Source organism: Rattus norvegicus, chromosome 6 (assembly GCF_021556685.1).
Source record: "Rattus norvegicus strain SHRSP/BbbUtx chromosome 6, alternate assembly SHRSP_T2T, whole genome shotgun sequence".
NCBI classification, from domain to species: domain Eukaryota; kingdom Metazoa; phylum Chordata; class Mammalia; order Rodentia; family Muridae; genus Rattus; species Rattus norvegicus.
The window spans coordinates 102443956-102458705 of record NC_141539.1 but is presented as its reverse complement, the minus strand read 5'-3'; the positions used below and the strand labels follow the sequence as shown (position 1 = coordinate 102458705).

Below are 14750 nucleotides of genomic sequence, written 5' to 3'. Positions count from 1 at the left end.
GTCACCTGAGTTTTTGATCTTAGCCATTCTCACTGGTGTGAGGTGAAATCACAGGGTTGTTTTGATTTGCATTTCCCTTATGACTAAAGATGTTGAACATTTCTAGGTGTTTCTCAGCCATTCGGCATTCCTCAGCTGTGAATTCTTTGTTTAGCTCTGAACCCCATTTTTTAATACGGTTATTTGTTTCCCTGCGGTCTAACTTCTTGAGTTCTTTGTATATTTTGGATATAAGGCCTCTATCTGTTGTAGGATTGGTAAAGATCTTTTCCCAATCTGTTGGTTGCCGTTTTGTCCTAACCACAGTGTCCTTTGCCTTACAGAAGCTTTGCAGTTTTATGAGATCCCATTTGTCGATTCTTGATCTTAGAGCATAAGCCGCTGGTGTTTTGTTCAGGAAATTTTTTCCAGTGCCTATGTGTTCCAGATGCTTCCCTAGTTTTTCTTCTATTAGTTTGAGTGTGTCTGGTTTGATGTGGAGGTCCTTGATCCACTTGGACTTAAGCTTTGTACAGGGTGATAAGCATGGATCGATCTGCATTCTTCTACATGTTGCCCTCCAGTTGAACCAGCACTATTTGCTGAAAATGCTATCTTTTTTCCATTGGATGGTTTTGGCTCCTTTGTCAAAAATCAAGTGACCATAGGTGTGTGGGTTCATTTCTGGGTCTTCAATTCTATTCCATTGGTCTATCTGTCTGTCTCTGTACCAATACCATGCAGTTTTTATCACTATTGCTCTGTAATACTGCTTGAGTTCAGGATAGTGATCCCCCTGAAGTCCTTTTATTGTTGAGGATAGCTTTAGCTATCCTGGGTTTTTTGTTATTCCAGATGAATTTGCAAATTGTTCTGTCTAACTCTTTGAAGAATTGGATTGGTATTTTGATGGGGATTGCATTGAATCTGTAGATTGCTTTTGGTAAAATGGCCATTTTTACTATATTAATCCTGCCAATCCATGAGCATGGGAGATCTTTCCATCTTCTGAGGTCTTCTTCAATTTCTTTCCTCAGTGTCTTGAAGTTCTTATTGTACAGATCTTTTACTTGCTTGGTTAAAGTCACACCGAGGTACTTTATATTATTTGGGTCTATTATGAAGGGTGTCGTTATCCTAATTTCTTTCTCGGCTTGTTTCTCTTTTGTATAGAGGAAGGCAACTGATTTATTTGAGTTAATTTTATACCCAGCCACTTTGCTGAAGTTGTTTATCAGCTTTAGTAGTTCTCTGGTGGAACTTTTGGGATCACTTAAATATACTATCATGTCATCTGCAAATAGTGATATTTTGACCTCTTCTTTTACGATCTGTATCCCCTTGATCTCCTTTTGTTGTCTGATTGCTCTGGCTAGAACTTCAAGAACTATATTGAATAAGTAGGGAGAGAGTGGGCAGCCTTGTCTAGTCCCTGATTTTAGTGGGATTGCTTCAAGTTTCTCTCCATTTAGTTTAATGTTAGCAACTGGTTTGCTGTATATGGCTTTTACTATGTTTAGGTATGGGCCTTGAATTCCTATTCTTTCCAGGACTTTTATCATGAAGGGGTGTTGAATTTTGTCAAATGCTTTCTCAGCATCTAATGAAATGATCATGTGGTTCTGTTCTTTCAGTTTGTTTATATAATGGATCACGTTGATGGTTTTCCGTATATTAAACCATCCCTGCATGCCTGGGATGAAGCCTACTTGATCATGGTGGATGATTGTTTTGATGTGCTCTTGAATTCGGTTTGCCAGAATTTTATTGAGTATTTTTGCGTCGATATTCATAAGGGAAATTGGTCTGAAGTTCTCTTTCTTTGTTGTGTCTTTGTGTGGTTTAGGTATAAGAGTAATTGTGGCTTCGTAGAAGGAATTCGGTAGGGCTCCATCTGTTTCAATTTTGTGGAATAGTTTGGATAATATTGGTATGAGGTCTTCTATGAAGGTTTGATAGAATTCTGCACTAAACCCGTCTGGACCTGGGCTCTTTTTGGTTGGGAGACCTTTAATGACTGCTTCTATTTCCTTAGGAGTTATGGGGTTGTTTAACTGGTTTATCTGTTCCTGATTTAACTTCGATACCTGGTATCTGTCTAGGAAATTGTCCATTTCCTGAAGATTTTCAAATTTTGTTGAATATAGGTTTTTATAGTAAGATCTGATGATTTTTTGAATTTCCTCTGAATCTGTAGTTATGTCTCCCTTTTCATTTCTGATTTTGTTAATTTGGACGCACTCTCTGTGTCCTCTCGTTAGTCTGGCTAAGGGTTTATCTATCTTGTTGATTTTCTCAAAGAACCAACTTTTGGTTCTGTTGATTCTTTCTATGGTCCTTTTTGTTTCTACTTGGTTGATTTCAGCTCTGAGTTTGATTATTTCATGCCTTCTACTCCTGCTGGGTGTATTTGCTTCTTTTTGTTCTAGAGCTTTTAGGTGTGCTGTCAAGCTGCTGACATATGCTCTTTCCTGTTTCTTTCTGCAGGCACTCAGCGCTATGAGTTTTCCTCTTAGCACAGCTTTCATTGTGTCCCATAAGTTTGGGTATGTTGTACCTTCATTTTCATTAAATTCTAAAAAGTTTTTAATTTCTCTCTTTATTTCTTCCTTGACCAGGTTATCATTGAGTAGAGCATTGTTCAATTTCCACGTATATGTGGGCATTCTTCCCTTGTTGTTATTGAAGACCAGTTTTAGGCCGTGGTGGTCCGATAGCACGCATGGGATTATTTCTATCTTTCTGTACCTGTTGAGGCCCGTTTTTTGACCAATTATATGGTCAATTTTGGAGAAAGTACCATGAGGAGCTGAGAAGAAGGTATATCCTTTTGCTTTAGGATAGAATGTTCTATAAATATCCGGTAAGTCCATTTGGCTCATGACTTCTCTTAGTCTGTCGACATCACTGTTTAATTTCTGTTTCCATGATCTGTCCATTGATGAGAGTGGGGTGTTGAAATCTCCCACTATTATTGTGTGAGGTGCAATGTGTGTTTTAAGCTTTAGTAAGGTTTCTTTTACGTATGTAGGTGCCCTTGTATTTGGGGCATAGATATTTAGGATTGAGAGTTCATCTTGGTGGATTTTTCCTTTGATGAATATGAAGTGTCCTTCCTTATCTTTTTTGATGACTTTTAGTTGGAAATTGATTTTATTTGATATTAGAATGGCTACTCCAGCTTGCTTCTTCTGACCATTTGCTTGGAAAGTTGTTTTCCAGCCTTTCACTCTGAGGTAGTGTCTGTCTTTGTCTCTGAGGTGTGTTTCCTCTAGGCAGCAGAATGCAGGGTCCTCGTTGCGTATCCAGTTTGTTAATCTATGTCTTTTTATTGGGGAGTTGAGGCCATTGATATTGAGAGATATTAAGGAATAGTGATTATTGTTTCCCTTTATATTCATATTTGGATGTGAGGTTATGTTTGTGTGCTTTCATTCTCTTTGTTTTGTTGCCAAGACGATTAGTTTCTTGCTTCTTCTAGGGTATAGCTTGCCTCCTTATGTTGGGCTTTACCATTTATTATCCTTTGTAGTGCTGGATTTGTAGAAAGATATTGTGTAAATTTGGTTTTGTCATGGAATATCTTGGTTTCTCCATCAATGTTAATTGAGAGTTTTGCTGGATACAGTAACCTGGGCTGGCATTTGTGTTCTCTTAGGGTCTGTATGACATCAGTCCAGGATCTTCTGGCCTTCATAGTTTCTGGCGAGAAGTCTGGTGTGATTCTGATAGGTCTCCCTTTATATGTTACTTGACCTTTTTCCCTTACTGCTTTTAATATTCTTTCTTTATTTTGTGCGTTTGGTGTTTTGACAATTATGTGACGGGAGGTGTTTCTTTTCTGGTCCAATCTATTTGGAGTTCTGTAGGCTTCTTGTATGTCTATGGTATCTCTTTTTTTAGGTTAGGGAAGTTTTCTTCTATGATTTTGTTGAAGATATTTACTGTCCTCTGAGCTGGGAGTCTTCACTCTCTTCTATGCCTATTATCCTTAGGTTTGATCTTCTCATTGAGTCCTGGATTTCCTGTATGTTTTGGACCAGTAGCTTTTTCCGCTTTACATTATCTTTGACAGTTGAGTCAATGATTTCTATGGAATCTTCTGCTCCTGAGATTCTCTCTTCCATCTCTTGTATTCTGTTGGTGAAGCTTGTATCTACAGCTCCTTGTCTCTTCTTTTGGTTTTCTATATCCAGGATTGTTTCCATGTGTTCTTTCTTGATTGCTTCTATTTCCATTTTTAATTCCTTCAACTGTTTGATTGTGTTTTCCTGGAATTCTTTCAGGGATTTTTGTGTCTCCTCTCTATGGGCTTCTACTTGTTTATTTATGTTTTCCTGGAATTCTTTCAGGGATTTTTGTGTCTCCTCTCTATGGGCTTCTACTTGTTTATTTATGTTTTCCTGGAATTCTTTCAGGGATTTTTGTGATTCTTTCAGGCATTTTTGCGATTCCTCTCTGTAGGCTTCTACTTGTTCTCTAAGGGAGTTCTTCATGTCTTTCTTGAAGTCCTCCAGCATCATGATCAAAATCGATTTTGAAACTAGATCTTGCTTTTCTAGTGTGTTTGGATATTCCATGTTTGTTTTGATGGGAGAATTGGGCTCCGATGGTGCCATGTAGTCTTGGTTTCTGTTGCTTGGGTTCCTGCGCTTGCCTCTCGCCATCAGATTATCTCTAGTGTTACTTTGTTCTGCTATTTCTGACAGTGGCTAGACTGTCCTATAAGCCTGTGTGTCAGGAGTGCTGTAGACCTGTTTTCCTCTCTTTCAGTCAGTTATGGGGACAGAGTGTTCTGCTTTCGGGCGTGTAGTTTTTCCTCTCTACAGGTCTTCAGCTGTTCTTGTGGGCCTGTGTCTTGAGTTCACCAGGCAGCTTTCTTGCAGCAGAAAATTTGGTCTTACCTGTGGTCCTGAGGCTCAAGTTCGCTCGTGGGGTGCTGCCCACGGACTCTCTGCAGCGGCAGCAACCAGGAAGACCTGTGCCGCCCCTTCCGGGAGCTTCAGTGCACCAGGGTTCCAGATGGTCTTTGGCTTTTTCCTCTGGTGTCCGAGATGTGTGTGCAGGGAGCAGTCTCTTCTGGTTTCCCAGGCTTGTCTGCCTCTCTGAAGGTTTAGCTCTCCCTCCCACGGGATTTGGGTGAAGAGAACTGTTTATCCAGTCTGTTTCTTTCAGGTTCCAGCGGTGTCTCAGGCAGGGGTCCTGCCGCTCCTGGGCCCTCCCCCACGGGAGCCCAGAGGCCTTATACAGTTTCCTCTTGGGCCAGGGATGTGGGCAGGGGTGAGCAGTGTTGGTGGTCTCTTCCGCTCTGCAGCCTCAGGAGTGCCCACCTGACCAGGCGGTTGGGTCTCTCTCTCACCGGGTCTGGGAGCAGAGAGCTTATTTTATTGTTTTTAAGTAGGGTCTCACTATGCAGCCCTGGTTGCCTGGAACTTGCTATGTAGACTACACTGGCCTCAAACTCAGAAATCCATCTGCCTCCCCCTCAGGAGTACTGGACCATGAGCTACTGTGTTCAGCAGTACTTAGCTTTTATGACAAATACCTATCTGCACACTATAAGGCACCTATGCATTTTTTAAACAAACAATAGTAGTTTGCATTTAAGTCAGTTCTTACACGAGATAATACAGTAAATGCATCTCAATATATGACTTACAACGGGACAAATTATCACTCTCATGTTGCAGAAGAAACTTCTATCTTGGGTTTTGAAACTTACCCAAGATTACAACATAGCAATATAATACAAGATCTAATATGGTAGATCTGTTTAAAGTCTTGAACATTAAAAAAAAAAACAAAACAAAACACTGAATTTCCACTAAGATTTTGTTTAGAATCTAGTCTTTTTAATATCACTTCAGTGGTGAGAAGTTTCTGTTATTTAATTTTTTTTTCCTTTTTTTAAAATCAATTGGGAAAGCCTGGACTAGACTGCAGTTTATCCTATCCATCACCAAATGTGTCTTGATTAAAATTAAAATTATATAAGCAAACAAGGTTTCATTGTCCTTAATTATAAAATGTAGACAAAGGTGCCAGCATAGTCTATCTCAGTGGTTCTCATACTTTGGTCTTAAGATAGAGAAATTTTCTCAGAAATTAAATTCTTAGGCCCACTCCTGACAGCCTACAACAGAATCCTCCATTTTAACAAATCAATCCTCCATTTCAAACAGCATGGTACTGTTTGAAACTCTTATGTTTGAGACACTTGGTCAACTTACTGCAATAATTATGAAGATTAAATGAATTCAGTAATATCACCTTAAAACTGAAAATTATATCACCCTTATGAAAATATTAAATTATTTTAGACACAGATTTTTGCCATGTAGCCTAGACTGGCCTTGACCTCATAATACTCCCATCTCAGACTCCCAAGCACTGGAATTATAGATATGTGCCACTACAGCTAGGTATGCAATACTTTAAAAATAAAATACTAGCCTACATTTGAATCAAGAAGAAAAAATGATTATAACCTATAAAACCAGGCCTAGACATTTGCTAATCTGACATTACTAGGTATCTGCTATGGTGCACAATCTCCTTACCTGACCAGTGTCCAGTGGAGAGGCCAGATCTGTCTGTGCATGTCTCACTTACAGGTCTAAACACAGTCTCCCATCCACCAGTAGCATAGCGCCAATTCTGAGATTCCAAGATGAGTGTTCGCTGGGTGCCATAAGCAATCATGAAACAGTAGACCACGTGATGGAGTTGACAACCATAGCCACAGCCCTTATTGATGTTACACACCAGCTTCCTGGCTTTGCTGCAGTCCTTGGGATTCTACCAGTGAAACAAAGAAGGTAACAATAGAGAGGGTGACTTCCCATCTTGGTCACAGGTATTAAAATTCATACAATAAGCCAGAACTGGTTCAGCTTATTTCTTATTTAAATAAAGAATCAAGTCTTATAGTTGATATCCAATAGCAAAATTCAGTAAATTTTTGACATGCATATGCAGGAAGATGGCAGTTACATTAGAAATTCTGTTACTTTTCTACCACTCAGAGGTCATGATGGAAAGAGTGGTTCCATCATTCATTCCTTCAGCACTTGCAGCTTACATCCTATGACAAAATTCCAATCCGCTTCAAGGAAAGCTGTAATTCTGAATACCACAAACAAAACCTACATTTTCATCAAGAAACCAAGGGTACAGAGGAGCAAGTGTGATGGATAAGGAAGGGAGGGTGCCTGTCACTAAGCCTGATGACTAGAGTTCAATTCCTGGGACTCAAATGGTAGAAGAGAACTGAATCCTGTACACTGTCGTGCAGAAACTACACACGCGCACACACACTTGCACGCACGCGCGCGCGCACACACACACACACACAAATAATTTAAGGTATTGAATAAAAGAAGATCAACATTCAACATTTAAAAAGTATGAGTCATTGGACTTCTTTATAACAAACTTGACAGCCACCAGCCATTTCCATAAGCGAATGTAGAACGCTTACATTGTGGCTATTCTGAAGATGTGATAGGACTTGTTTTTTAATTAAGAGACCTATTTTAATACTTTCCCACAAATGGCAAATGTTTATCTACAATGAAAATTTCTTGTTTTCCATTGTGAAATTTCAATTCTTCTCTAATATTGATGAGCTATTATTAAATATTCCTAGTCATCTTATTATATCATAATGATTGGTCTTGGTTAAGACCCTTAGCCAGAGGTTCCAAGCCGTTTTTCCCCTCTAGGGAAAAGAAGATGAACACTTTTAGAAATAGAATCCTAGCCCCCCTGCATATCAAGAAACAATGCCTATGAATCTTGACTAACCCAGCCAGCAAGCCTCCGATAATAAAAGCACTACTTAGAAAGCTAAGATAGTGAGGCTGTAAAATGATTCTGAAGGAAATCCAAGAAAGAAAACTGTAATATTATCACCTTCAGAAGCACTGTTTTCTGGCACAAGTGTTAAACAAGCTGGTCATCTTTACATCAAAGCTGAACTGACATCACCGAGAACCTTGAGCTGAAACATTACTGACTCTGAGAACACTTTGTAAAAGATTCTACTAGATTTTGTTCAAGTTGTTTCCATAATCAAACATAAGAATTGCAGATTCTTTTACTTGACTACAAACTCATGACAGACTCATGAGGAAAGTATCTTATCCCTGTTACTATAGCCACAAAAGGCTTGAGAGCACCAGAAAAATGTAATTATCATATGGGAAAAAAAGAAACTTTCTCTCTCTCTTTCTCTCTCTCTCTCTCTCTCTCTCTCTCTCTCTCTCTCTCCCTCCCTCTCTCTCTCTCTCACACACACACACACACACACACACACACACACACACACACGGGAAAAAGCTAATTTATTAAGTACACTGCAAGGGGAGATGAGCTAGGCTATATCAAGGGCACTGTCATAGCCTTTATCTCAGCAGACAAGGATCCTGGGAATGATGTTGTCAAAGTATTTTGAAGCATTATTACTGACTCAGCAAATCCTCAAGGGGGTGAGTAAACATTATTTGCTGATTTTTTAATGACTCAACAAGTACAGAACTTAAATATTCCTAAAAATTCATATCAATAAAAAGTACCCCATATATGTTTTCATAAACAACTCTTTGAGGTATCTTAAATGAAGTGAATATTACAAAGCTAACACAGACTGTTCTTAGAAACTACACTCTATTTCTTCTGTCTTAAGGATCAAGTGTGAGAGAACATAATTAGCCAATCATCTGGCATTTAGTGTAGACCCTAGAGCTATTTTATGTAAAAGAAGGTTGCCATCCATATGCAACAAAAAATGTGTGCTAGATTTTACTGGAAGAAATGCACTAAATTTTCATGTATGCCATCAGCAACAGCAAAAGGGAAATATATTTATTATGTATGATCCTGAAGAGAAAGCTCTATGTGTAAAAGGCACTCAACGAAGGACTCCAAGGCAGAGAATAACAAGAGAAACTGAGGAACTGGAACAAAGGCTATGAGAAAAACAAAGAAAAGCAACAACATAATCTTTGGTTTTACCAAAATACTAATATTTAAAAGTATAAAAAATTCAAAGGATGATGTTCATAAAAGATTCACAAAATGTAGAAGACAAGAAAAAGCAAAAAAGGTATTTGTGCTTATAGCACAGGATCTGGTTTACCAGAATAAAAGATCTAGAAAATAAATTAGGTGTGTCTCCAGTAATAAAGAGGGATTATTTCTTTTGAAAACAAGTGACTAAGACTAGACTTCAATAACAATAAAAACAACAAAAGCCCCATATATCCATGGAAACTCAACAACTCTCAACTCAATGATAACTTGATCATGGAAGAAATAAAGAAAGAAATTAAAGACTTTTTAGAATTTAATAAAAATGAAAACACAACATGCCCAACGAAAGCAGTGCTAAAAGGAAAACTCATAGCTCCGAGTGCCTCCAAAAAGAAACAGGAGAGAGCATACACTAGCAGCTTGACAGCACACCTGAAAGCTCTAGAACAAAAAGAAGCAAATACACCCAAGAAGAGTAGACTGCAGGAAATAATCAAACTCGGGGCTAAAATCAACCAAGTAGAAACAAAAAGAACAACACAAAGAATCAACAAAACCAGGAGCTGGTTCTTTGAAAGAATCAACAAGATAGATAAACCCATAGCCAAATTAACTAAAGGGCGCAGAAAGAGTGTCCAAATTAACAAAATCAGAAATGAAAAGGGAGACATAACAACAGAAACTGAAGAAATTAAAAAAAAAAAGCATCAGATCCTACTACAAAAGCCTGTACTAAACAAAACTGGAAAATGTACATGAAATGGATGATTTTCTAGGCAGATATCATATACCAAAGTTAAATCAAGAGCTGGTAAGCCATCTAAAGAGGTCCATATCCCCTAAGGAAATTGAAGAAGTCCTTGAAAACCTCCCAACCCCAAAAAAAAAAAAAAAAAAAAAAAAGCCCAGGGCCAGATGGCTTTAGTGCAGAATTCTATCAGATCTTCGAAGAAGACCTAATATCAATACTTCTCAAACTATTCCATAAAATAGAAACAGGAGGAACACTACCTAATTCATTCTATGATGCCATAACTACTCTGATACCTAAACATACAGAGACTCAACAAAGAAAGAGAACTTCAGACCAATTTCCCTTATGAATATCTATGCAAAAATACTTAATACAATTCTAGCAAACCAAATCTAAGAACACATAACAATCATTCACCATGATCAAGTAGGCTTCATTGTAGGGATGGAAGATTGGTTCAATATACAAAAATCCACTAACATAATCGACTATATAAACAAACAAACACATAATTATCTCATTAGATGCTATAAAAGTATTTGACAAAATACAACACACCTTCCTGTTAAAAGTATTGGAGAGATCAGGAATTCAAGGCCCATAACTAGATATAATAAAAGCAATTACAGCAAACCAACAGCCAATATCAAGTTAAATGGAGACATACTTGAAACAATCCCACTAAAATCAGGAACAAGACAAGAATGCTGACTCTCCCTATATGTAGTCAAGATAATACTCAAAGTTCTAGCTAGAGCAAGAAGATAACAAAAGGAGTTCAAGGGGATATGAATTGGCAAAGAAGAAATAAAGGTATCACTATTTGCAGATGATATGATAGCATACATAAGGGACTCCAAAAATTCCACCAGAGAACTTCTACAGCTGATAAACAACTTCAGCAAAGTGGCTGGATATAAAATTAACTCAAACAAATCAGTAGCCTTCCTTTCTACAAATGACAAATGGGCCAAGAATGAAAACTGGGAAACACAAATAATATAAAATACCTTGGGGTAACTCTAACCAAACAAGTGAAAGATCTTCATAACAAGAACTTCAAGTTTCTCAAGAAAGAAATCAAAGATCTCAGAAAAATGGAGATTTCTCCCACGCTCATGGATTGGCAGGATTAATATAGTAAAAATGGCCACCCCAGCAAAAGCAATTTACAGATTCAATGCAATCCCCAATCAAAATCCCAACACAATCCTTCAAAGAATGGAAGGAGCAATTCTCAATTTCACCTGGAAAGGCAAAAAACCCAGAATGAGGAAACAACTCTTAACAATAAAAGTACTTCTGGGGGAATCACCATCCCTGACCTCAAGCTCTACTACAGAGCAATAGTGATAAAAACTGCATGGTATTGGTACAGAGACAGATGGGTTGATCAATTGAATAGAATTGAAGATCCAGAAATAAAACCACATACATATAGACACTTGATCTTTACCAAAGAAGCCAAAAGCATTCAATAACTGGTCCTGGTCTAACTGGCTGTTGGTATGTAGAAAAGTGAAAATAGGTCCACATTTGTCACCTTGAACAAAGCTCAAGTCCAAGTGGATCAAGGACATCAACATAAAACCATATACACTGAATCTAATAGAAGAGAAAGTGGGAAAGAGCTTAAAACTCATGGCATGGGATGGGAAAGGGGAGGGCGGGGAATTTCCTAAACAGAATTCCAATTGTTCAAGCTCTAAGATCAAGAATTGATAAATGGAGGGGTTGGGGATTTAGCTCAGTGGTAGAGCGCTTACCTAGGAAGCGCAAGGCCCTGGGTTCGGTCCCCAGCTCCGAAAAAAAAGAACCAAAAAAAAAAAAAAAGAATTGATAAATGGGACCTCATGAAACAGAATAGCTTCTGTAAGGCAAAGGACATAGTCAATAGGACACATTGGCAACCTAAAGATTGGGGGAAAAAAAATCTTCACTAACCCCACACCTGATAGAGGGTTAATATCCAAAATATATAAAGAATTCAAAAAGCTGATTTCCAAAAAACCAAACAACCAAATCAAAAAATGGAGTACAGAACTAAACAGAGAATGTACAACAGAGAAATCTTGAATGGCTAAGAAGCACCTAAAGAAATGTTCAAAGTCCTTAGTGATCAGGGAAATGCAAATCAAAACGCCCCTGAGATTCCACCTCACACCAGTCAGAAAGGCTAAGATCAAAACCTCAGAGGATCAGCACATGTTGGTGAGGATGTGGAGAAAGAGGAACACTCCTCCATTGCTGGTGGGATTCCAAACTAGTAGAACTGCTCTGGAAATCAGTCTTGAGTTTCCTCAGAAAATTGGAAATAGATCTACCTGAAGACCCAGCTATACCACTCCTGGGCATATATCCAAAATATGCCCAATCACGCCACAAGGGCACATGTTCCACTATGTTCATAGCAGCCTTATTTATGATAGCCAGAAGCAGGAAACCGCCCAGATGTCTTAAAATGGAAGAATGGATACAGAAAATGTGGTTCATTTACTACTCAGCTATTAAGAACAAGGGCGTCATGAGTTTTGCAGGCAAATAGATGGAACTAGAAAATATCATCCTGAGTGTGGTAACTCAGATCCAAAAGGGCATGCATGGTATATATTCACTAATAAGTGGATATCAGCCAAAAAAGTACAGAATGCTCAAGATACAATCCACAGAACTCAAGAAGGTTAACAAGCTTAAAGGGCCCAAATGAAGGATGCTTCAATTCTACTTGGAAGGGAGAAGAAAGCAGAAGGCAGAGGGAGGGAGAGAACTGGGTGGGAGATCAGAGTGGAAGGGGCAGGGGAAAGGGGAACATGATCAGGTATTGAGGGGGGAGCAGGAATGAAGTCCTAAGGGCCAGCAGAATGAATGAAAATACGCAACCTTGGGAGGTGGGGTCACCCTCTACAAAGTCCCAGAGACCTCGGAAGTGAGAGAATCTCAAGACTCAAAGAAAGGGACCTTGGACGAAATGCCCAACAGTAGGGAGCGAGAACTTGTGGAGTCTACCTCCAGTAGAAAGTCAAAGCATCTGGTAGAGGGATGGGGTTGCAATCCCACAGCCAGGAACTCTGACATTAAGTTATTCCTGTCTGGAAGACCTACAGGGACAAAAATGGAGAGGAGACTTGGAGGGAAAGATGTCCAGTGACCAGTCGAAATACGGACCTACGTCAGGGGTTGGCTCTGTTGTCTGATACTATTCCTGATGCTGTGGTGTGTTCACAGACTGGAGCCTAGCATGGCTGCCCTCCAAAAAGCCCTATGAGCAGCTGACTGAGATGGAGGTAGATACTTGCACCCAGCCAATGATATGAAGCCGGGGACTCTTGTGGTTGAGCTGTGGGTAAAGCTGGAAGCGGCTGAGGAGGAGGGCGACCCCATGAAAAGAACAGCAGTCTCAATGAACCTGGACCTCCAAGATCTCTCCATACTGACTGGTCTGAGGCCCCTGACAAGTATACAGTGGAGGACTCCCTGGCCTGGCTTATGTGAGAGAAGACAAACCTAGCCCTGGAGAGATTCAGTATCCCAGGGAGTGTAGAGGCCAGATGGGGCGTGGCGGTGTGGGGACATCTTCTTGGAGACAGGGAAGGAGGAATGGGATAGGAAACTATTGGAGGGCAGAACAGTTGGGGATAGCAACTGGACTGTGAGGAAAGATTAAACATCATCATCATAATAACAATAATAGTGCTACTAATAATAATTAATAATAATATAAAAAGAATGTACCAGAGACCTGGGAGGTGAGAGACACTCAGGACTCAAAGGGAAGGACCTTAGATGAAATGCCCAACAGTGAGAAGAAGGAACTTGTAGAGTCCACCTCCAGTAGAAAGACAGGCATCAAATGGAGGAATGGGGTTGCCATCCCACAGTCAAACTCTGACCCAGAATTACTCCTGTCTGAAAGAACTGCAGGGACAAAAATGGAGAAGAGACTGTGGGAAAGGGGGTCCAGTGACTGGACCAAATTGGGATCCATCTCAAGGGAAGGCTCCAAGGCCTGACCCCATTACTAATGCTATGGTGTGATTAAAGACAGGAGCCTAACAGGGCTGTCCTCTGAGAAGCCTGACAATCAGCTGACTGAAGTAGAAACAGACACTTACACCCAACCAATGGACTGAAGCCAGGGACCCCTGTGGTTAAATCAGGGAAAGGCTGAAAGAAGCTCAGGAGGAGGGTGACCCTTAGGAAGACCAACAATCTCAACTAACCTGGACCCCCAAGATCTCTCAGACACTGAGCCACCAGGCAGCATACGGGAGCTAGTCTGAGGACCCTGACACATACAGCAGGGACTGCCTGATCTGGTCTGAGTGAGCGAAGATGCACCTAACCCTCTAGAGACCTGAGGCCCCAGGGAGTGGGGAGGCCTGAAGGATGGACTGGAGGTAGGAGTGGGGACATTCTCTTGGTGACGGCAGGGAGGAGTTTTGGGATGGGGATGAGGAACTGTGGGTGGGCGGACCAGACAGAGAATAACAGCTGGACTGTTAAAAAAAATTAAAGATAAATATTTCTAAAAAGGGAAAAACAGATATTTTACAGAAATATTAAGCATTTATTATATTAATGAACGCTGGCTGAGGTATCTGACAGAATAAAAAATACATACAATTTTGAAATAGACAATTTGAATATTCTGGTATTGTGGTAGATCAAGAAAGAATTAAGGAATTGAAGGCAAAAATCTACTTACAGCTGGACTGAAAGGATTCTGAATAAAATTGCAATTATTAATGTCAGTGCTTTAAAGATATAGCTTATTATATATATGAAATGTGAAGGCAAATGGAAAACAATTTTTTCTTTTAATAACAAGCTATAAATCAGATTGACAACAATGTATCCTGATAGAAAGAAACTCTATTGGAAATACACTTAAAATTATTCAATGCTGGAGAATTACTGTAAAAAACAGTTAAAATATGAGCTATAAATCATGCCTTTTCCACATGAACACGCACTGTTGCACTCT

The 14750-nt window shown here is 39.5% G+C and overlaps 1 protein-coding gene across 3 annotated transcripts in view; it reads right to left on the bottom strand.

Moving 5' to 3' along the window:
• Fut8 (fucosyltransferase 8) overlaps window positions 1–14750 on the bottom strand; it is a 246864-nt gene that overhangs the window by 61737 nt on the left and 170377 nt on the right. For all 3 annotated transcript variants that reach the window (NM_001002289.2, XM_087554154.1, NM_001412189.1), the window contains 1 exon segment: window positions 6540–6777. In NM_001002289.2, coding sequence (NP_001002289.2) covers window positions 6540–6777 — 238 coding nt within the window.